Below are 24,775 nucleotides of genomic sequence, written 5' to 3'. Positions count from 1 at the left end.
GGAGGAAATGAGGAGGCAAGGAAACAGAGGAGAAAACAGGAAGAAAGGAGATAAAAGAGATCATAGCTAAAGGAGAGGAAAGGAGGAGAGCAAACAACGAAAGGAAACAAGGATATAAGAGAGGAAAGGAAGAGAGGGGGAAACGAGGAAGGTAAGAGAGGAGACCATGAAGCAGAGTTTTTATCGTATAATCTGAGTTGGTTTTGTGGGTTCTGTTTGTTCCGTTCCTGAAAAGAATCAAACCAGTGTATTTGTATGATTTCAGACTCATGTAGTGACTGAAAATAAACCTGCACTTCTGTGTCGTTCATGGGTTTATGGAGTCATTGGCCGTTAACTGACGTACGTATCGAACACACATAAAAACACAACCACCGGCTGCTTGCAAATACGTCTTTATGTTTCCGTTTAATGTACACATATTTACACAGATCAATAAATATCAAAACCTCCTCCTCTCGGCAGTCATTCAACATCCACCTTCACCGCAGTTTCTAAGCTTTTATTGGTTGCGGCGTCACCTGGGGGGCGGGCGCCGTCTTCCGATTGGCCGGCAGCGGTCACACCTGCTGCTGTCCGTCTTTGTTGATGACGTTCTTGAAGAGTGTGAGCAGCGGCCTCTGGCTGCGCTCGTCCCAGCTCTTCATGAAGCCGCCGTAGCGTTTGCTGGCGGCCGGAGCGCTCCAGCGGAAGTGTTTCATCTTGTACGAGCCGTCCTTCTTGTCCAGGAGCTGCTGCTGCTCCTCCTCCGTCACCTCCTGAGCCTCCTCCTCCTCCGCTGCTGCCGCCGCCGCCGCCAGCAGCTCATTGGCCAGATCCCGCCTCCTCATCTCTCCGGGGAACACCTCAGCTGACTCCTCCTCCACGCCGTTGGAGGTGTAAACTTTGACAGGGCGGCGTTTTCTGCCCACGGGTTTCCCCCAACGGAAGTGCTCCATGGAGTAGGAGCGCTTGGCCTGAGGAGATGAAGAGGAGGAGGAGGAGGAGGAGGAGGAGGAGGAGGAGGGGTCTGAGGGAGGAGGGGGTTGGAGGTGGGCGGAGCCTGGAATGATTGGTGTTTCAGCAGTGAGGTCTGAACGGCAGAGCTGGATACACTCCTGCAAAAGACGAAGACGAGTCAAAGGAGTGAAGAGTCTGAGTTTGAAATGACTGTAATTCCACTGACGGCCACTAGGGGCTGCTCCTAAAGCCCAGAGACTTACACAGTACTCAACTAATGCTCTTTTATTACCATTATGGTCGAGTCGGTGTCATTTGGACTCGGTGATAAGTCATCGGGTTTTGTGAATCGGGCCTTTGAGTAGAAGCTTCGACATCATTCATTTGGGAGGGATTGGACTTAATTATTTATGTTTTCCTCAAAAACAGCCTGACTTGTCGCACAAACAACAAATTCAATGGCTTTTTATGAAAAACCTTCATTTTTCACGGTTTTACCATTAACTAACAGTTAGCAATAACTCACCCGTGACTCCTTGCAGTCCTTAAGCTCCGCCCCTTTTCTCCAAATATGGAGAATTGGACCAGAGTTAGTGAGTTAGAGATTACTGAAAACATGGACCACTTCGACTCACGTTGAACATCAAATATTCTAATTTTTAAAGAATTGAATTTAATATCTTTTGAACATAACCCCAAACATCAAAACAGAACTCAACCAAAGTGAAAATACTGTCATTTGAGTTTTTCTGCAAGTTCTGATTCTGGGTTTTAATTTTATTTATTTATTTATTTTTAAATTAAACAATAAATCCCATCATATCATAAAAATATATTACACTTTTGTCTCTCACCCACATTAACATTCGGTATCATTAGTTGCTAGCTATCTCTCCATCCACTCTTTAAAACACAGTTAATCGATACGTTATGCCAGTTTATCCATAGACTACATGTAAAATTATTGAACTTTAACATCTAAAACAGCGAACATTAGCAGATGTCATATCTAAAATTAGCATTTTTTCATTGATGCATTTTCAAAGCAAGTTTCCGCAGTCTTTTTACAAAGCACTAATTAGCATGCTAGTTAAAACACAGTGTAATACAATACCAAATCAATGCCAACATTAGCCGATGTTGTAAAATTACACTAACAGTTTATGTATTGTGATAAAATATTGGCAAATTTGTTAGTATGACTATTAAATGTATTTTATCCATGTCTGTCAAAGTGGCCACGCCCCTAATTACACAGTCCACAGACAAGTCACAGGTTAGGAAGTTGTCGTTTCACCGTTGTTTTTGTCGTAAATATATATTTTTTGTGCATGTGTGTGTTTTTTTTTTTTTTTTTGTTAATTTACCATCATGCCGCTCTCTGACTCCACCTCCTGACAGCTCGGATGCTCCCAGCACTGACTGACAGCTCCTCTGGCTCCGCCCACAACCACCACAGCTACCAATAGCCACACGGGACACATTCTCCTGCCGACCAATCAGAGACGACGACACAAAGGTGAGTGAATGGAGAAATGTCGCACTGTTAATAAAAAAATAAAATTAAAAAAATGTCTGTCGTAGTTAAGTCTGGAAACAAAGTGACAAAGTGATACAATGGCGTAGATTAGACATTTTAATTAGTGTCAGTTAATTAAAGTTGTCATTAAGACTAGTTCAGACTGGATGTGGTTCTAGTGGTTCTAGTGGTTCTGGTGGTTCTGGTGGTTCTAGTGGTTCTAGTGGTTCTGGTGGTTCTAGTGGTTCTGGTGGTTCTTGTGTAAATGTGTGAGTGAATGCAGGTGGATCCGTCCTCACCCTTCTGTCCTTCGGCGTCCACCGTCTTATTGCTGGTGTTTTGGCGTCGTTGGGTCGTTTGTCGGAGCTTTCAGTTACTTCGCCTCCTGTTCTGTCGACTCCGACATCGCATGGACTTTTATACCACACGCCAAGGACACGCAACACACAAACACACAAACAACACACACACACAGACGGACGGATGGACGGACACACACACGTCATCCACCTGCAAACACAAAAAGCAGCATGAAGACGGACAATCGATGAGCGACTGCCTCCACCCACGCAGACACACAAACACAAACACACACACACACAAACACACACACAGGCACATTTAAAGTCAAATACTGTTAATGAGTTTTAAAAAAGTCCCATTAAATAAAGTTCAACTGCTGTTAAATACTGTACTGTACTACTGTGTGGTGTTGTTGTTGTATTAATTGTTTTCTCTTCCTCTCTTTAACCCCCCCCCCCCACACACACACACACACTTTTAACCTTCTAACTGGTCATGTCAGTGGTCCGTCCTCCACAGTTGGGGTCTACTCCGGCTCTAAATGGAACGTTTCATCTGATCACTTCTGTTATTATGTGGCGCTATAGAAATGCAATTTAATTCATTTGATTGATTGTGTTGTTGTTGTTGTTGTTGTGCTTTTGTGTCTTTATTGTGCTGTTGTTTCATTCCTGTTATATTGTTGTGTTGCTGTTGTGTTGTGCTGTTGTATTGTTGCTGTCATTTCATTGCTGTTGTGTTGCTGTTGTTGTGTTGTTGTGCTTTTGTGTTGTTGCTGTGGTGTTGCTGTTGTGTCATTGTGTTGTTGGTATTGTGTCGTTGCTGTTGTGTCATTGTGTCGTTGCTGTTTTGTCTTCGTGTCGTTGCTGTTTTGTCTTCGTGTTGTTGCTGTTGTGTCATTGTTGTGCTGTTGTGTCATTGTGTTGTTGTTGTTGTGCTTTTGTGTTGTTGCTGTGGTGTTGCTGTTATGTCATTGTGTTGTTGGTATTGTGTCGTTGCTGTTGTGTCATTGTGTCGTTGCTGTTTTGTCTTCGTGTCGTTGCTGTTGTGTCATTGTGTTGTTGCTGTTGTGTCATTGTTGTGCTGTTGTGTCATTGTGTCATTGCTGTTGTATCGTTGTGTGTGTGTTAATGTCGCTGTTGGTCGTCTCCCGCCATCCGTCCGTGCGGTTGTCATGGTTACGGTCTGGCGTACAGACGTCGGCGTGCGGCAGGTTCTTCTAAATCCCCCTGAAACTCGCCCTCTGTCTGTAAAGGTCAGGACGCCGCTTCCTCAGATTAACACGGACCCGACAGGTGGGCGGGGTCACCGCCGAACGCCACCTGCCGCCACCGTCCACACAAAAGGACGAGGCTCCGGTTACAGGTTTTACATGGAGCCGGGTTCAGTTAATACCTGAGCGTCAGGACGAGGGGGCGGAGTCAGGATGTGGACCGACTTCAGCAGGACGCGTCAAAGACTGAATCATCAATGAGTCGATCAATAATAAAGTTCAGCCCTGTTGTCGTCATCCCGGTCATTGTCGTCCTTGTTGTCGTCTTTATCACTGTGGCCGTCCCTGTCTTCGTCTTTGTCGCAAGTGTCGCTGTCGATGTCATCATTGTCCCTGTTGCAGTTTTCATCGTGGTCCTTATCGTGGTCCTTATCGTTGTTGTCGTCCATGTTATTGTCGTCCCTATCTTGGTCCTTATCGTTGTTGTCGTTCCCGTCGTCATCATCACCGTTGTCATTGTCGTTCCCATCGTTGTCGTCCCTATTATGTTCTGTATTGTTGTTGTCGTCCCCATGGTCATTGTCCCTGTCGTGGTCCTTATCGTCCCTGTCGTCATCGTCGCTGTTGTCATTGTCGTGTCTGTTGTCATCGTCTCTGTCATTGTCGCAGCAGTTGTCTTCTCTGTCATCATTGTCCCTGTTGCCATTGTCGTCCCCATCCCTGTTGTTGCCGTCCCCGTCATCCCCATCATCATCATCGTCCGCGTCATTGCCGTCCCCGTCATCCTCGTCGTCACCATCGTCCCTGTACTTGCTGTCTCCGTCATCCCCATTGTAATCATCGTCCCCGTTGTCGCCGTCCCCGTCGTCCCCGTCGTCATGGCCGTCCCCCAGCTGGGGCGTTTGTAGGGTTAGGGTCCATGAAGCGGCGTGGCCTGTGAATATGAAGGGCTGACTCACTGAGGTCCATGAACGTCTCTAAAGGGTTAATGGACTCTGACTTTGTCTAATGGAACCGACGGAGAATCCAAAGCCATTAGAGCCGCGTCGGCCTTGAACCTCCGCTCAGTCCATTACCTCGGACGGAGCTCGGGCCACGGACGACCACCGCCAAACAGACTGAGACGTTTTAACGAGTCAAAGCACTTCAGTCCACGACAACGGCCACATTTAGTCAGAGACGGTCGATGAACAGCCAAATGTTCCATCAATTATGAACGCAGGAAAGAAGCCACCGCCAATAAAAGATAAATACGCATCAATCAAAAACAGACAAATACACATTCATCAAAAAAACACCAAATACACACCAATCAATCAACCAATCAATCAATCAGTCATCTCATTTTACCTTGTCTTTGTCTTGCGTACATGGGACTAATTGTAGCTGTTCTGTTTTAACACTTATTATTCCCATGAAAACAAATGAAAACAAAAAGTCAGAATTTGAGAAAAAAGTCAGAATTCAGACTTTTTTTCCTCAGAATTCTGACTTTAATCTCAAAACAATAATAAAAAAAATATTTAAAACAGTCTGAATTCTGACTTTTTTCTCATGATGATAATAATAAAAAAAATATACATTTATATTGGACCTTTTTTTTTTTTTCCCAGTGGACATAGTCCTCTTCCATAAATATCCTCCTGAGACCCAGAAATGTATTTCTGTCTTCTGTAAGAGAGAAAAGTTTGTCAGTTTTACTTTGAAAAATGCAGTCCATTGCAAAGGATATTCTATTAAAAAATAAATAAATAGATGTAATTTTTAAAAAATGTATAAAATATATGCAGATTCCAGTAAAGACAACTGTTTCCTGTAACAAAGCCCAGCTGTTCCCTTTGCTGGGTCTCAGGAGGATAGACCTGCAGTGAACTGGGCTCTGCAGGCTGTAGTATGAACAGGAAACAATAGGGGACAGCAACACGCTCGTGCGCGTCACCAACGAAGAAGAAGGACGCAATCTCTGACGCTGTCTGTTTATTTCTTGTTATTTAAAGGCCAATTTATCGTTTTACCGAAGCGAAAATGACCGAACCAGTGTACCTTGGGTAAATCACCGGAATAAAAGACACATTTGCTCCCTAAAACTGCCAGGACGGAGCGGAAACATGGAGGCTGGAGAAGGTAAAAGGAAGCACAGGGACGTAATGCGGGTTCTGAGTGTTAGCAGCATGCTAACGTTAGCTTTAGCATGCTAACGTTCACACAGGACGAATCTGCAGGATTTCTTATTAAATTACTCTTTTAAGTAGAAGTGGTTTTATTTAACAGACTTTGGGCACTACAGATCAGTTAATATCTTTTAAAAAGTCGGGTGAGCCAACACAGTGGAGAAATATTGAAATATACTGAATTAACTTTGGTTTTTCTAAAAGGAGTTGATATAACTAACATGTTCGAACACCTGTGTTTTTGTGGTGAATAAATTCATTAAATGTCGCCTGGATTTGAGTCAGACTGATAGGTATTACGAATCTGTTTACAACCCATGCGAAATCAGTAGGGTCTACATTTCTAATCAATGTTAACTCTATATTTATGCTCAGAACTAGTCACATATCTGCACTAAACCTGCCTCTGCCTGCAGCCATCTACCTGTATGTTTACCTGCAGTGTCTGAATAAGAAAAGGATAAAACAGGATCAGTCTGAAATTGGATCGAAAAATATCAAAATATTTCAGTCTCATTGAATCAATCTATCTACTGTTTATGGGACAACTAAAAAATTAAAGTCATGTAACTAATAAACATATATAGTGTGTCTTTGTGTCAATGAAACACAAATGAGATTGATATTAAACAAAGTAGCCGCATGGTATTATATTAGAAGACTTTATTGATTTTGTGCACTTTCAAGGTTTTCATAGCGTTCATGTTCAAATGAAATATGAGATCTTGTTGATTTTCCCGGTTGTATGTTTTCAGTGAATTAGACATTTTGAGGTTTTGCTTTTTGGCCAGACATAACGAAACATTCAATCTGATCATGATTCATGTAGGACTCTGGGGCGTATCTACAGCCATATTATTTTATTTTCATATCTTGTAATGGGCTGAGGAAGTAGTCCACTGTCAACAAGTATTTCTCGCAATTAATTTCTACTCTATGGTGTTCAGCTGATTGAAGCACTCTGCTGGTTTTCCTTTTTGTTTTTAAAAAAAAAAAGACAAGACAGCTAATGAAAATGTACCTGTCTGAGCTCAGTGTGTCCATGTGTTTGTGTTCTGAACAGGTGTCAGCAGTGCCACGCCCACAGAGGAGATGAACGGAGCAGGAAATCTGATGGATTTTTTAGATGAACCCTTTCCAGACGTCAGCACATATGAAGACTTTCACACCATCGACTGGCTGAGGGAGAAATCCAGAGACACAGACCGCCACCGCAAGGTGCGATAACTTACTTTGTACAGTATTTACAAAAAGATTTCACTCATTTAGACATTTGACGGGAAGGCCTGTCATCTCACTCATCAGCTCAAAGTGGGGCCACTTTACATCAACAACTCACTGAGAACCTCGCAGTATGAGTTTAATTTGTTCTGTGACTGTGCTGAATTTGTGATTTACTCATTTTACAAATCAGTTTTCCCCACTGAAATTAATTGAAATATAATTAATAAATTCTAGCCCCAAAAAACATCCAAAATCCCTTTTTAAGGGTTTTTAAAACAGGAAAAGTGCAATTGGCTCTATGCTCAGTCCCATTACTTCCTGAACTTCAGATGGCTCCTTTATTTCCTGTCTGTCATTATTGGACACACTGATACTAGTTGTTGTGACTACTGTGGTCAGACACACCTGGATTAAACAGTGTGTCCAATAATGAAAGACAGGAAATAGAAATAAAGGAGCTGCCTTGAGTTCAGGGACTGTACATAGAGCCCAATGGAAAGAAACTAAAAATTCTAAAAGAGAACGCAACAGAAATAAACTGGTTTTATTAACTTATATACCTTAAAGATGAGACGATCTGAGGAGGAGGAGGAGGAGGCTAGTGTGAAGCTCTCTCGTACGATGGATTTCTATGTGTATTTCGAGAACCAAAACGCTCACAAGCTGCAGCTTATAAAGTAAATTCAGGCTCATTCATGTTCGCTTTACATACATAAATAGGTTTGTCCATTTCAAACGGTGTCAACCAACACTTCCTTCATACTCAGATGTGTCCACTGTGTGTGTGTGTGAACGTTTATCAGTCAATCCACCAGGAGGCGCTGCTCTGATTTTAACATACCGGCCGAATACCGCGAAGAAAAGTAAAGAGTGTTGAGAAGAAGAAGAAACTCAATAATAACCAACACAGTAATGACAGAGGAAGTTTTACTAATGTGGTCCTAATGTTGGTTTTTAGAACGGTAATTGTTGTAAATATGTCGGTAGTTTTTCACTAACTCACACGATCATTCTTTGAAAAGCTTTGGATCTTTCTGGAAATGATTCTCTTCAAATCTCCACACTGCTCTCTATGGTTCCAGGTTTTACTGCAATGTATTCTGTGTTCAGGGTTCCCGTGGGGTCTTAAAAAGTCTTAAAAGTCTTTAAAAGGTATTAAATTTGATATGATAGGTCTTAAGTTATGTTGCCATAAACGTGTTTGATGCATTGTGTTTAAATGTCCAAGCTGCAAAGAAAATAACGTTAGTCGACTCAGTTCCAACCTGACGATTTATATTGAAATTAGGAACCAATTATCGCTAACTTCGCAGCCCCCAGTGAGAAATGACTCGGAAGGGCGGGAATCAAGGCGTCAGAGTAAATAAATACATTTTCCTAAATTCTAGTATTGCTGTGAAATGGGCATTAAATTCTGTTCTAAGTCGTCTTAAAAAGGTCTTAAAAAGTGTTAAATTTAACTTGTAGAAACCTGTAGGAACCACATTTGTTTGGGTTCACATCTGCAAACTCCGAGACGACGGACAGAAATACAGACATAATGAACACAGAGGACGGACAGAAATACAGACATAATGAACACAGAGGACAGACAGAAATACAGACATAATGAACACAGAGGACGGACAGAAATACAGACATAATGAACACAGAGGACGGACAGAAATACAGACATAATGAACACAGAGGACGGACAGAAATACAGACATAATGAACACAGAGGACGGACAGAAATACAGACATAATGAACACAGAGGACGGACGGAAATACAGACATAATGAACACAGAGGACGGACGGAAATACAGACATAATGAACACAGAGGACGGACAGAAATACAGACATAATGAACACAGAGGACGGACGGAAATACAGACATAATGAACACAGAGGACGGACAGAAATACAGACATAATGAACACAGAGGACGGACAGAAATACAGACATAATGAACACAGAGGATGGACAGAAATACAGACATAATGAACACAGAGGACAGACAGAAGGCTCCGCCCATATCCGTACGTGTCCTTAACGTAGACCATGAACGGGCCTTTACTTGTACATTGGTGTACTGGTACTGCGAGGTTCTTCTGTACTAGCCGTGGTTTAGTGAATTCCATTACTTAAGCTTCCACTTAACTGTGAACCAGTAACAAAAAAAGAACAGACAAAATGGAAGGAATGAGAATTCAGGTGAATTGAAAAGGTGATTTTGCCGTACCCGGTGCTGTTCTTTACTCATCGTGGCTTTTCCCAGTGGCACAGGCTGAATGTGTGATGTTTGTGTTGGGTCTGGCTCAGATCACCAGTAAGAGTAAAGAGTCCATCTGGGAGCTGATCAAAAGCCTGCTGGACGCCTGGTCGGGGTGGGTGGTGATGCTGCTCATCGGACTCCTCTCAGGTGGGTCACGCAAACATTCAGACCTTCGCACCAGTTTTGACATGACAGAAGTAGAAAACACAGGTGAACCGACCTTCAGCAAAATGGAAACACTCCAATAAAACAAATTAACATGAAACTTTTCACACTCAGTAAATTTAAACTGTTTTTTTTTATTGTGTCAATTGTAAAAAGTGCTAAATTCTGCCTTTCATTTATGACACATGGGCTTTATTTCCCACCACCTCACCACTGACTGAAGACTAAGTTATTTATGTGACACAAACTGAATGGAAATGACAGAATTCTGATGGTTACTGAAACAGAAATAAACATTACATTTAAGACGGGACACAAAGTGTCATGTAGTAGAATTCAGGTAACAGCAACTTTTTTCGTTCCCCAAGAATAAAATGTTATTGGACCATAAATGAAACTCCATAAGAGATACACTATATGGACAAAAGTGTGTGGACACATTGAATTCAGGTGTTTCTTTATTGTCATAATATAGTTTTATATTATGGGATAAATATCATTGCGTTGGTTCGTTTGGTTTCAGTTGTTATCTTCGCTTCTAAAATGCCCCAGAGATGTTTTTTATTTAATTTCTTTCAACATTGATTTTTTTTTTTTTAATCCGTAACTATAATTTTACATGTTCTTTCTCTAAATTTCTAAAATATTTTTCATGCTCTGACTGTAAATAATAATTTTCTACCACAACTTACCATCTTCTTTCTTCACATCTCACTTAAAGTTTAAGGAAGTATTGATGTTTTTATCTGTAATCCTCATAAACAGGACATCTTACAGCTGTGGACATAATGTGTCCCAATATTTATGTCCATATAGTTTAGAAACATCAATATTTCCCTAAAGTTTGATGGAAGATTTAGAGGTAGAACATTTAAAATCAGTCATTGATAAAAAAAAAAAAAAAAAATCAATGTTGCGTTAAATGAAATCCAAAATGTCTGAGTCATTTTGGAAACAAAGATAACAGTTTAACCCAAACTAACCAATGCACTGATAGCTATCCCATAATATAAAAGTATATACTCTGACATTAGTCCTTATTGTTTTGTATCCCAGACCCCTGTTAGAAAAGAAACACCTGAATTCAATGTGTCCACATACTTTTGTCCATATTGTGAAGGTCTGAGATGGACCTAAACTGAAATCGTGTCCTCAGCCGAGGATTCTGGGTAATCTGGTGTACTGTCTGCTCAGGTACGCTGGCGGGTGTGATCGACCTGGCCGTGGATTGGATGACGGACCTGAAGGAGGGCGTGTGCTTGTCGGCGTTCTGGTACAGCCACGAGCAGTGCTGCTGGACGTCCAACGAGACGACCTTCGACGACAGAGACAAGTGTCCGCAGTGGCAGAAGTGGGCGGAGCTTATGACGGGCCACGCTGAGGTCAGAACAGGAACGCGTGTTGAGATGCATTTGTCGATTAGCAAACTAGAAAAAAAACAAAACAAAGGACAAACAGCCTGAAACGTCATCGTTATCGCAATTATTCAGCATCGAGAAAGTTTAACGTGATAAATGTTCTTACAGGACACAGTCTGAGTGCAACTATGATGTAGGAGTAATAGTAGTAGTACTAGTGGTAGTAGTAATAGTACTAGTGGTAGTAGTAGTAGTAGTACTAATAGTAGTAGTAGTAGCAGCAGCAGCAGCAGTAGTAGTGGTAGTACTACTACTACTACTACTACTACCACTAGTACTATTAGTACTACTACTACTACTACTAGTAGCAGCAGTAGAAGTAGTAGTAGTAATAGTTCTAGTGATAGTAGTAATAGTACTAGTGGTAGTAGTGATAGTATTATTAGTAATTGTTGTAGTAGTAGTAGTTGTAGCACTAGTAGTAGTAGCAGGAGTAGTAGTAATATAATAATAGTAGTCCTAGTAGTAGTAATAGTAGTCCTAGTAGTTGTAGTAATAGTAGTAGTAGAAATAGTAGTAGTAATAGTAATAGTAGTAGTAGAAATAGTGGTAGTAGTGGTAGTAGTCCTAGTAGTGGTAATAGTAGTGGTAGTAGTAGTAGTAGTACAAGTAGTAGTCCTAGCATTAATGGTGTGTGTGTGTTCTCTGTGTGTGTGTTTTCTCTGTGTGTGTGTGTTCTCTGTGTGTGTGTGTTTTCTGTGTGTGTGTTCTCTGTGTGTTTGTGTTTTTTCTGTGTGTGTGTGTGTGTGTGTTTTCTGTGTGTGTGTTTCAGGGCGCTGGAGCGTACGTGTTGAACTACTTCCTGTACATTTTGTGGGCGTTGCTGTTCTCCTTTCTGGCCGTGTCGTTGGTGCGAGTGTTTGCTCCGTACGCCTGTGGATCTGGAATCCCTGAGGTTAGAAATCCTCATCATCAGTATTTCACACTTGAGTCTCGTTTCAGTCGATCCTTCCTGTTTGTTCTGTCGTGTGATGTCATCTTCTCTGATGAAACTACTGGTCGGACTCGGTTCAGTTTAATATTTGTCTTCTTTGGGGCAATGTCTATAAAGTTTGATCACAGTTTTCCAAAATTTAGATTTTTTTATTTTTATTTTTACAGAATTTTTTTAAATACTCTGAGTGTTCTTTTCCTTCTACTGGTCCATATTCTGCTGGTTTCTAACATGTAAATGGTTCCAGATATCAGTCTAGTTCCTACTGATCGCTGATAGAAGTCATATATGGACTGTGATTGTTTTTTCATTTTTTTTTTTTACTTGTCTTGTCCATCATCATAACAGCAGAATGGTGGTCTGGCGCCCTTTTGGTGCTAAACAACTTTGTTTTGCCAAAGGAAACTTCATAATGTATATGAGGCTTCCCTTGATATTCTGCTGTCTTTATTTTGAGTTTTGTTGAACCACATTTCGATGTCGGACCTGGCGTAGGAATAGGAGGATGGAGAAGAAAGGGGGAGAAGAGAAGGAAAGAGTGAAGGGGAAAAAGATGGTGAAGATCCTCACAAGAGAATATTAACTATACCAACAATAACAGCCATGATGGTAATTATAATGTTAACAATAACTAGAACCAGAACTGAGTAAACTGGGCAGAAGAGAAAAAACAAGAAATTACAATGAAATGAAGTAAATAACACGTATTAAATGAGAGATATAAGAAAAGGAAAACATGAACTAAATATCATGAACGACAGCACAAATAATACCAGCAATAAATGTGGATTGGGTATGGATATGGACTGTGATTGGATGAGTTGAGTTCTCCATCCATCCATCCATTCTCTTCCGCTTATCCGGGGCCGGGTCGCGGGGGTAACAGTCTAAGCAGGGATGCCCAGACTTCCCTCTCCTCAGACTCCTCCTCCAGCTCTTCCGGGGGGATCCCGAGGCGTTCCCAGGCCAGCCGAGAGACATAGTCTCTCCAACGTGTCCTGGGTCTTCCCCGAGGTCTCCTCCCGGTGGGACATGCCCGGAACACCTCCCCAGGGAGGAGTCCAGGAGGCATCCGAAACAGATGCCCGAGCCACCTCAGCTGGCCCCTCTCGACGCGGAGGAGCAGCGGCTCTACTCCGAGCTCCTCCCTGGTGACTGAGCTCCTCACCCTATCCCTAAGGGTGCGCCCAGCCACCCGACGGAGGAAACTCATTTCGACCGCTTGTATCCGGGATCTTGTCCTTTCGGTCATGACCCAAAGCTCATGACCATAGGTGAGGGTAGGAACGTAGATTGACCGGTAAATCGAGAGCTTCGCCTCTCGGCTCAGCTCCTTCTTTACCACAACCGACCGGTACAGCGACTGCATCACTGCAGACGCTGCACCAATCCGTCTGTCAATCTCACGCTCCATCCTTCCCTCACTCGTGAACAAGACCCCGAGATACTTAAACTCCTCCACTTGGAGTTGAGTTCTCCTCCAGTGAAAGTCCCGCCCACTTGTATAGTTCGTTTGAGACCACAGGACTGGAACATGGAGACAGAACCTGACAGCCTCACACATTCAGCTGGGACTGTTTTGTGTTTCTCTGCAGATCAAGACGATCCTCAGTGGCTTCATCATCCGGGGCTACCTGGGGAAGTGGACCCTGCTGATAAAGACGGTCACCCTGGTCCTGGCGGTGTCGTCGGGTCTCAGTCTGGGGAAGGAGGGGCCTCTGGTGCACGTGGCCTGTTGCTGTGGAAACCTCTTCTGCAGCCTCTTCTCCAAATACAGCAAGAATGAGGGAAAAAGGAGAGAGGTTCACCTTTTAGTTTCTGTCTACCTTCATTGGGCTTGAAACCGTTTGGTCGTCGTTCCTTTAGTCGTGGATCGTCCCTGTTCATGTCTTCTTGTTTCAGGTGCTGTCGGCGGCTGCGGCTGCTGGGGTGTCAGTGGCCTTTGGAGCGCCCATCGGAGGAGTCCTGTTCAGCTTAGAAGAGGTTCGTTCTGAAACTGGACGGAACAGTTGAGGCTCCATTCAGACTGCAGACAAATGTGGCCCAATTCCGATTTTTTTTTTTTTTTTAACCATATGTGACCTGTATCTGATCTGTTAAAGACAGTTTGAACAGCACAAAGCCGATTTTTTTCAAATCTGACCCGGGGCACCTTCATATATGGTCCTGAATCTGATACGAATCTGATATTTTGCGATGAGACTTCAATCTGAACGGCCAGGTCGTGTTTATCTGAGACTCCTCTGTTTTTAATTTGTCTTTGTTACTTTTACTTTTCTGTTTTCCTGATATGTTCATTGTATATTTCAAATGTTTAGTTTTGTCTCGGCTATATTGTGAATGAGGTTGCGTCTTCACCAAAGTTCTAATAGTTTTGGATTTTTCACTATAGTTTTATTTAGTTTTGACTTTTTTTTTTCTCTAATTCAGTTAGTTTTAGTTCGTTTTTAGAGCAGGTTTGATAGTTTTTGTTAGCTTTCATTATTTTCTAAATGCTTATTTTAGTTTAGTTTTTGTTTCTTTATATCTTTCTCTTCCTCTCCGTCGTATTCCAATAAATCCCAGACAGGACTCTGCTGCTTTCTCCCAACTTTAGTCTCCATGTTTCCAGGTAGAGTGGGGACCAGAAGACGACTGGAAACCACAAGTGACGGACCCTTAAATATCATACGGTGCCAGCAGCTAAAATTGCTTGAGGGAAATTAATCGATTTCGTAGCAATCCGACTTTGACAAAGACGAAAACGAAGGGAATTTTATCCATAATTTTTATGTTTTACTTAGTTTTCGAAACACACAATACAGTTTCAGTTAGTTATTGTTTTTTTTCTTTTAATTATAATTTTTATTCATTTCAGTTAACGAAAATGCTTTTACAATTCTAGTTTTCGTCATTTCGTTAGTTTTCGTTAACGATAATAACCTTGGTCTTCACATCATTGAAATGTGACAAACATCACAATTCTGCGTCCCAGGAGGCGGAACGGCGGGAAAAATAATATTTCCTTCTGTAAACACAGTGTGTGCCTGCGTGGTCTCGTATTACATCAGGACCTCTTTAGTGCATGTGGGTCACTTCTATCAAACTGATAAATATGATTTAATGTGTAATATGAATGAGCACACAAAAAAAATCAGATTTCCCAAAAAAATCTGAATTGTGCATTAAGACCTGTTATGTGAACGTAGCCTTAGTCATGTGCCTCTACAGCAGGGGTGTCAAACATACGGCCCGCAGGTCAAAACCAGTGCCCTGAAGGGTCCAGTCCGGCCCCTGGGATGAATTAATAAAATGGAAAAATAACACTGAAGATATTAACAATAAATTATGGTAAATATATTTTATTTCAGGTTCCACTTTCAGACCAGTATGATCTAAAGTGGATCAGAACCAGTAACACAATAACAGAATAACCTATAAATAATGACAACTCCAACTTGTTCTCTTTGTTTTAGTGTAAAAAAAAAAAAAGTAAATGTTTACATTTACAAAAAATACTTTTACACGTCTAAAGGGAAGTCAGTGTAATTATCTGTTATTAAATGCTGCATTTGTAGATCCACTGTGATCTGTACATTATAACATACATGTGGAAATGATAAATGGAGGCAGAATATTGTTAAAATTACACTTATTTCTCTAAGACATTTCAGGTTGGTGATGTTCACATTGTTTAATGGGTAGTTTATAGATGTAAACATTTTCTTCATAAAATTTTTTTTTTTTTTTTTTTGACTCTAAAACATGGACAGAAGTGTGTATTTGTCATTATTTCTAGGTTATTCTGTTCTTATGTTACTGGTTCTGATCCACTTTAGATCATACTGGTCTGACTGGAACCTGGACTAACCTGACTGGGACCCTGTTCTCCAGGGTTCCTGTCTGTTCCAGGTCCTAACGGTTTCTATGTCCTCCAGGTCAGTTATTATTTCCCTCTGAAGACCCTGTGGCGTTCCTTCTTCGCCGCTCTGGTGGCCGCCTTCACCCTGCGCTCCATCAACCCGTTCGGAAACAGCCGCCTGGTGCTGTTCTACGTGGAGTACCATACGCCGTGGTACATGGCCGAGCTGGTGCCCTTCATCCTCCTGGGCGTGTTCGGAGGTCTCTGGGGGACTCTGTTCATCCGGGCCAACATCGCCTGGTGCCGGCGGAGGAAGACCACCCAGCTGGGGAAGTACCCGGTCCTGGAGGTCATCGCCGTGACAGGGATCACCGCCGTCTTGGCGTACCCCAACCCGTACACGCGCCGCAGCACCAGCGAGCTGATCTCGGAGCTGTTCAACGACTGCGGCGCCCTGGAGTCGTCGCAGCTCTGCGACTACATCAACAACCCCAACATGAGCCGACCCGTCGACGACATCCCAGACCGACCGGCGGGACCAGGGGTCTACAACGCCCTGTGGCAGCTCGCCCTCGCACTCATCTTCAAGATCGTCATCACCATATTCACCTTCGGCATGAAGGTGAGATGTACTTTGAAATTAGAAAGACGCCAGAAAACAAACACTTTAACCCACGGCTGTGGAACCCACCTTAGCTGTCTTCTTAAGTATGTGTGAGCTTGTGGGTTTGCATGTATATGTGTGTGTGTGTGTGTGTGTGTGTGTGTGTGTGTGCGGGTGAGTGGGTGGGTGTGGGTGGGGGGCGGTACTGATTTTTAAACTGATATGTAAAGCACTTTGTGCTACAGTTTTTAATGTATGAAAAGTGCTATATAAATAAAGATTATTATTATTATTATTATTATTAGTTCAGATCCACATTCAGACCGGTATGAACCCAAAAGGGTCAGACCAGTATGAACCCGAAAGGTCAGACCAGTATGAACCCGAAAGGTCAGACCAGTACAATCATTATTTTATTTAGACTTTATTTAACCAGGAAAAAAGAATTGTCAAGGTCCTTTTTCTTTCTTTCTTTTTTTGTACAGTTCTATGTCTTCTATCTGTTCTTGTATTTTATTCTTTTAATTTGGTTTTCATTTATTCTTCTGTACACCACTTTGGTCCACTGCAGTTGTTTTAAAGTGCTTTACAAATAAAGTTGGATTGGACTGGAAGGTGACAAAGACAGCAGAAGCACAAACTACAGACAATAGGGATTTCAACCGCACATCCACACTAAGAGCATACATAAAACACTCAACTAAAAACATACATAAAACACTAAACTGAAAACATACATAAAATACTAAACTAAAAACGTATATAAAAAACTAAATTAGATTAGATAGAACTTTATTGATCCTTTGGGCAGAGCCCTCAGGAAATTGAGGTTCCAACATTAGCTCAACACTGAGCATGCACATGAGAAACCCCATGAGAAAAAAACTAATACAATAACATAAAACTATAAAAAACAGTAGTGAAAAAAACACCATTGCACATTGGAAAGTACTAACAGAAACAAGTGGCAAAGTAGTAGTGATAATTATAATAATTATAAGAAATAACTTATCATGTTATAATATTATAGTATGCACAGTATGTAGATGTGTGTGTGTGTGTGTATATATATATATATATATATATATATTTATATTTATATATTTATTTAAATAATCACAGGATAGAAGTATTGGTAGAGACAAAGGAGTAAATAAATAATACAGGGTTTATTGTGTTTGGGTGTAGTTGCTGTTTAATGGTTTCTGATTTGATGTGGTCGTTGTCCTTCTGTCTTCCTCGGACGTTTCCTCAGATCCCGTCCGGTCTGTTCATTCCCAGTATGGCGGTGGGCGCCATCGCCGGGCGGATCGTCGGCATCGCCGTGGAGCAGATGGCGTATCACCACCACGACTGGATCATCTTTAAGAACTGGTGTCGTCCCGGTGCGGACTGCGTCACACCTGGACTCTACGCCATGGTGGGAGCGGCCGCCTGCCTCGGTGAGTGAGTCACCCTCATTCACTGGGTTTCCATGGAAACATAAGGTGGTGTGTGCTGAGACGGCTCAGGGAAACAACCCCTTTGCTGTTGATACTCGTGTTTTAATTGAAATCCAATGTTTTAATTTAAAGAAATGATGGCAGTAATGCAGTTTGTCCACTAGATGGTAGCGTTTGACCTAAAAACAAAATAATTCATCACTGAATCTTCGCATCAGGCTTGTTTTCTCTCTTTCAGTGCATTATTGTACATTTTAATTTGTTTCCTAATGAAGAAATTTGTGAAAAACTAGTTGCTTTTCCATCGGACATATGCACAAAACTTTACAGATATTTACTAAATGTTGAAAAAACAGAAGTGTGTAAAGTCGGTTTTTCCATTAAATCAGAAATGCCATGATTTGTTCATTGTCGCGAAATGACATGAGAAGTCATTCCATAAACATGGTGACCAATGTAAATATGGTGTTGATTTACAGATATAGTCATTATTTTTATATATTGCTCCTCTATCTCATACGAAATTATTAAATGATTGGGTGTAAATGTTTCTCCTTGTTTTAGTGCAAAAAAGTAACACTGAATTATGAAAATATGTACATTTTCAAACTATCCAAACAAAAAAGGTGTGAATAACATTTTCTCAGAACAATAAGCATAATTTTAACAATATTCCATCTCAGTTCATCAGTTCTACATGTACATTACAGATCAGATCTACAAAGGAACAAAACATTTAATAAGAGGCAGAATATTAGTCCGGTTACACTTCATTTCTTTAATATTTCAGGTTGTTCATATTTGTTCACATTTTATATTATGTTAGACTGTTCTACAATGTCTTAGAAATTATCTGCTTCAGACATTAAATGGGCTCAATCCCACATATTTGAATAAGGTGAATTAGAAAACAAATGACCAAAATGCTGTGTAGCTTATGTTTTCAGTATATATGATGGTGTGTTCCTCCACATATTTACTGGTTTACGTCCATTTATCCAGTAGATTTATAAATGTTCCACTGATAGAACCTGTACAGTGAATGTATTGTCATGTGCACACAGTGTTTTGAAGTAGATCTGGTAGGTCTGACACTGATATTTCTTTTGAATAAAACTCAGTCTCACATTAATTCTCAGAATTTCACCTTTTGGCCCAAGACTGTATCTGTGAAAGTACAACCAAACAGCACTTTGGACAGAATTTTTGTTTATTAGTGACTCAAATTTGATTAAGTTTAATTACTTTTATTCTAGAAGCATTTGACTTGTAGACCAGTGTTAGTATTTCACTGGTTCTGATCCACTTTAGATCATATTGAGCTGAATGTGGAACCTGAACTAAAATGAGTTTGACGTCCCTGAAATGGGTGGGTGGGTGGATGGATGGATGGATGGATGGATGGATGGATGGATGGATGGATGGATGGATGGATGGATGGATAGATAGATAGATAGATAGATAGATAGATAGATAGATAGATAGATAGATAGATAGATAGATAGATAGATAGATAGATAGATAGATAGATAGATAGATAGATAGATGATCCAGTGTGTGTCTGCTGTGTTGGTCAGTGTCAGTAGTTCAGTGTGGACTGTTTAAAGGACCTGTGACTGTGACCCCTCAGGCGGTGTGACCAGGATGACCGTCTCCCTGGTGGTCATCATGTTCGAGCTCACCGGCGGGTTGGAGTACATCGTCCCCCTGATGGCCGCCGCTGTCACCAGTAAGTGGGTGGCGGACGCCTTCGGTAAAGAGGGCATCTACGAGTCCCACATCCAGCTGAACGGGTACCCCTACCTGGACGTCAGGGACGAGTTCACCCACCGCACGCTGGCCACCGACGTGATGAGACCCCGCAGGAACGACCCCCCTCTGGCCGTCCTCACCCAGGACACCACCACGGTGGAGGACGTGGAGACGCTCATCAAAGACACCGACTACAACGGCTTCCCGGTGGTCGTCTCCCGGGAGTCGGAGAGGCTCATCGGCTTCGTCCAGCGCCGAGACCTGACTCTGGCCATCAGTAAGTCCCTCAGACCAGTTCATGATGGTTCATTGTCCAAGGGTCCAGAGTCTGGAGTCCAGGTACGGGGGTGACGTCCTTTTACCTTTACCTCCTGATAAAGAACACCTGAACGCAGCGTGAAAAGCTCCTGGCCCCGCCCAGTTCGGCAGTAGTTGATGGGACTTTTTTTATCCTGTTGTTTTAAATAATGAAAACCTGTAACGCCCTGGTTTATGTACGACGGTCATGACCCTGATGAACCCTTTACTTCATTAGATGTTCATACTGAGCATGCAGGCGTCAATCAAATGAGTCCAAAAAACATTATTACTGTTGCAACTGGATTAGATCAGATTAGACTAGATCAGATTAGCCTAGATCAAACCAGATTAGATTAGATGAGATCAGATTAGACTAGATTATATTAGATTAGATCAGATTAGATTAGGTCACATCAGATTAGATCAGATCAGATTATATTAGATCAGGTTAGAATAGATTAGATTAGATTAGATCTTTATTGATCCCTCAGGAAATTGAGGTTCCAGTATCAGCACAACTAATGTACACATAAGAAATATTACAAGAAAACAGTAACAATAACTATAAAAACAGTGGTGAAAAACCAGGCAATAGTGCATCAGAAAGTACTCGTAGAAATAATAATAAATACTATTAAATAATTAAGTAACTTATGTTATAATATTATACTATGCACTCTATGTATATATAAATGTTATTCTGTTCTGATTGGTCTGGTCTGATCCTCTTGAGGTCATATTAGTCTGTATGTGGGACCTGAACACCTCTGATGTTCTTCATATTTGTTCTGGGGGACAGTCCTCGTCTAAATGTGGGGCTCCACCCACCTGACGGCGTCTCCGCCCTTGTTTTCAGAGAACGCCCGTCAGAAGCAGGACGGCGTGGTGAGCAGCTCGGTGGTCTACTTCACCGAGGACGCGCCGCAGCTGCCGGCCAGTAACCCGCAGCCGCTGAAGCTCCGCCGCATCCTCAACCTCAGCCCCTTCACCGTCACCGACCACACGCCCATGGAGACGGTGGTGGACATCTTCCGCAAGCTGGGCCTGCGCCAGTGTCTGGTCACCAGGAGCGGGTATGATCGATCAGTCAGTCAAATTTATTTAGAGAGCGTCACATCAGAAAAAAGGTGATCACATGACACTTTTAGAGCAGGTCTAACACACATGGATGCACAGCAAACTGAACTACAACTACTGCTACTAGTATAACTACCACTAACTAGTACAAATACCCAGAACTGTTAATACTACTACTACAAATACTAGTGTTAACAGTGGACATACAGGGGTTGGACAAAATAATGGAAACACCTTCACCTCAAGATGATAATGCCCCAGTCCATACAGCTAGAATTGTTAAAGAATGGCATGAGGAACATTCTAATGAAGTTGAGCATCTCGTATGGCCGGCACAGTCCCCAGACCTCAACATTATTGAGCATTTATGGTCAGTTTTAGAGATTCAAGTAAGACGTCGATTTCCACCGCCATCGTCTCTAAAAGAGTTGGAGGGTATTCTAACTGAAGAATGGCTTCAAATTCCTTTGGAAACAATTCACAAGTTGTATGAATCAATACCTCAGAGAATTGAGGCTGTAATTGCCGCAAAAAGCAGACGTACACCATATGAAATTATATTTTGTTGATTTTTTAAGGTGTTTCCATTATTTTGTCCAACCCCTGTACCACTACTACAAATACTAGTGTTAACAGTGGATATACTACTACTACTACAAATGCAAGTACTAACAGTGGATATAGTACTATTACAAATACTAGTATTAACACTGGATATACTACGACAAATACAAGTACTAACTGTGGATATACTACTACTACTACTCCAAATGCAAGTACTAACGGTGGATATACTACTACTGCAGCTGTTAGTACAAATACTATAAACCTGTACCATCTATGGAACTGTATAATAAATACTATCACAACTATGTGGATAAATGAATGATGATGATGGAGGAGCAGAGAAGAAGAGGAGCAGAGAGGAGGACAGACAGGAGGAGGAGCAGAGAGGAGGACAGACAGGAGGAGGAGGAGAGAGGAGGACAGACAGGAGGAGGAGCAGAGAGGAGGACAGACAGGAGGAGGAGGAGAGAGGAGGAGAGAGGAGGACAGACAGGAGGAGGAGCAGAGAGGAGGACAGACAGGAGGAGGAGCAGAGAGGAGGACAGACAGGAGGAGGAGGAGAGAGGAGGAGAGAGGAGGACAGACAGGAGGAGGAGCAGAGAGGAGGACAGACAGGAGGAGGAGGAGAGAGGAGGAGAGAGGAGGACAGACAGGAGGAGGAGCAGAGAGGAGGACAGACAGGAGGACAGACAGGAGGAGGAGGAGAGAGGAGGACAGACAGGAGGAGGAGCAGAGAGGAGGACAGACAGGAGGAGGAGGAGAGAGGAGGACAGACAGGAGGAGGAGCAGAGAGGAGGACAGACAGGAGGAGGAGGAGAGAGGAGGAGAGAGGAGGAGGAGCAGAGAGGAGGACAGACAGGAGGAGGAGCAGAGAGGAGGACAGACAGGAGGAGGAGGAGAGAGGAGGAGAGAGGAGGACAGACAGGAGGAGGAGGAGAGAGGAGGAGAGAGGAGGACAGACAGGAGGAGGAGCAGAGAGGAGGACAGACAGGAGGACAGACAGGAGGAGGAGGAGAGAGGAGGACAGACAGGAGGAGGAGCAGAGAGGAGGACAGACAGGAGGAGGAGGAGAGAGGAGGACAGACAGGAGGAGGAGCAGAGAGGAGGACAGACAGGAGGAGGAGGAGAGAGGAGGAGAGAGGAGGACAGACAGGAGGAGGAGCAGAGAGGAGGACAGACAGGAGGAGGAGGAGAGAGGAGGACAGACAGGAGGAGGAGCAGAGAGGAGGACAGACAGGAGGAGGAGGAGAGAGGAGGAGAGAGGAGGACAGACAGGAGGAGGAGCAGAGAGGAGGACAGACAGGAGGAGGAGGAGAGAGGAGGAGAGAGGAGGACAGACAGGAGGAGGAGCAGAGAGGAGGACAGACAGGAGGAGGAGGAGAGAGGAGGAGAGAGGAGGACAGACAGGAGGAGGAGCAGAGAGGAGGACAGACAGGAGGACAGACAGGAGGAGGAGGAGAGAGGAGGACAGACAGGAGGAGGAGCAGAGAGGAGGACAGACAGGAGGAGGAGGAGAGAGGAGGACAGACAGGAGGAGGAGCAGAGAGGAGGACAGACAGGAGGAGGAGGAGAGAGGAGGAGAGAGGAGGAGGAGCAGAGAGGAGGACAGACAGGAGGAGGAGCAGAGAGGAGGACAGACAGGAGGAGGAGGAGAGAGGAGGAGAGAGGAGGACAGACAGGAGGAGGAGCAGAGAGGAGGACAGACAGGAGGAGAGAGGAGGAGAGAGGAGGAGAGAGGAGGACAGACAGGAGGAGGAGCAGAGAGGAGGACAGACAGGAGGAGGAGGAGAGAGGAGGACAGACAGGAGGAGGAGCAGAGAGGAGGACAGACAGGAGGAGGAGGAGAGAGGAGGACAGACAGGAGGAGGAGCAGAGAGGAGGACAGACAGGAGGAGGAGGAGAGAGGAGGAGAGAGGAGGAGAGAGGAGGAGAGAGGAGGACAGATAGGAGGAGGAAGTCACTGTATCACAAACTACAACAACAAAATCCAGTCCTTAGCGCTGTCACAAGAGTTGCCAGGCAGACCTGGTTTGACCTTTGACCTTTTCCTGTGTCCCTGCAGGCGTCTGCTGGGCATCATCACCAAGAAGGACGTCTTACGCCACATGGCTCAGATGATGAACCAGGACCCGGAGTCCATCATGTTCAATTAACTCCGTCAGTTGTAAATAGGCAAAGCCGGTGCAAATCTACTGTACTGCAACCTGTCAGCCCCCCCACACACACACTTCCTGTCAGCTGCCCCCCCACTTCCTGTCAGGCAAGTCCTCGACCTGCAGCCACTGCAGCAGCTTCCATGTGTTTGAGACGCTTTTGCAGCCACACATCACGCCTCATGCAAGAACATCCGCAGTGTCATAGTGGTAGTTAGTGCCTGTTCTGTCCGCCTGACGTTCAGGAAGAGTCTCATATCTCAACTCAGATCAGCTCAGGTTCCACATTCAGCCCAGGATCATCTGAAGTGGACTGGACCAGTACAACAGTTACAGAAGAACCTCTAAATAATAATCTGTTTTTTATGTGTGAAAAAAGTACATTTACATTAGGATGTGAATAACCTGAACAACCATGAACAGCCTGATGCTGCTTAAGAAAAATAAGTTAATTTCAACAATATTATGTCTCAGTTTATTAATAGTGTTCAAACGATCTACAAATACACAACATTTAATAACAGGCGGAATATTGGTCAAATTACACTGATCTTTAGACATTTCAGGTTCTTCATATTTGTTCAGGTTCATATTTTATTGTGAAAGGATAGTTTGTAAATGTAAATATTTCCCTAATGTAATTTTACTTTTTTCACATTAAACCAACACTGTAAGCCCAGATAAGTTGAGTTTACTTAAAAAATTGAGAAAAGTGGTTGCCTTTAAAAAATTAAGTACTGATTAGGGAACTGTTTAATTACTTTTAACTTAAAATCTTTTGCGATATCAAGTACTTGACATAGTTATTGCACTTAAATAATTAAGTTCAGTGCAATAAATTCCAAGTTGATTTAACTAAAAATAAAAAAAAAAAAAAAAAAGTTTAAGTTAAATGT

General features: G+C 42.8%; 2 protein-coding genes across 2 annotated transcripts; one reads left to right on the top strand and one right to left on the bottom strand.

The window, feature by feature from the left end:
* Nucleotides 1-27: 27 nt before the first annotated feature.
* On the bottom strand, nucleotides 28-2,423 carry pomca (proopiomelanocortin a). The gene is made up of 2 exons (XM_030153660.1): nucleotides 2,307-2,423; nucleotides 28-1,097 (listed from the first exon to the last, which is right to left on the bottom strand). The coding sequence occupies exons 1-2, from the start codon at nucleotides 2,421-2,423 to the stop codon at nucleotides 561-563; spliced, it is 654 nt and encodes a 217-aa protein (XP_030009520.1). The 3' UTR covers nucleotides 28-560.
* A 3,493-nt stretch (nucleotides 2,424-5,916) lies between these two features.
* On the top strand, nucleotides 5,917-24,331 carry clcn4 (chloride channel, voltage-sensitive 4). Its single transcript, XM_030152950.1, has 12 exons — nucleotides 5,917-6,098; nucleotides 7,209-7,363; nucleotides 9,674-9,773; nucleotides 10,986-11,173; nucleotides 11,982-12,104; nucleotides 13,739-13,945; nucleotides 14,046-14,126; nucleotides 16,061-16,606; nucleotides 17,844-18,030; nucleotides 19,661-20,059; nucleotides 20,939-21,155; nucleotides 23,789-24,331. Exons 1-12 carry the CDS (start codon nucleotides 6,083-6,085, stop codon nucleotides 23,877-23,879), a joined length of 2,310 nt encoding a protein of 769 aa, XP_030008810.1. The 5' UTR covers nucleotides 5,917-6,082; the 3' UTR covers nucleotides 23,880-24,331.
* Nucleotides 24,332-24,775: the final 444 nt, after the last annotated feature.

The sequence above is a fragment of the Sphaeramia orbicularis genome, chromosome 2, assembly GCF_902148855.1.
Source record: "Sphaeramia orbicularis chromosome 2, fSphaOr1.1, whole genome shotgun sequence".
NCBI classification, from domain to species: Eukaryota; Metazoa; Chordata; class Actinopteri; order Kurtiformes; family Apogonidae; genus Sphaeramia; species Sphaeramia orbicularis.
The sequence above is the reverse complement of the archived record's forward strand: the minus strand, read 5'-3'. Positions and strand labels throughout refer to the sequence as shown.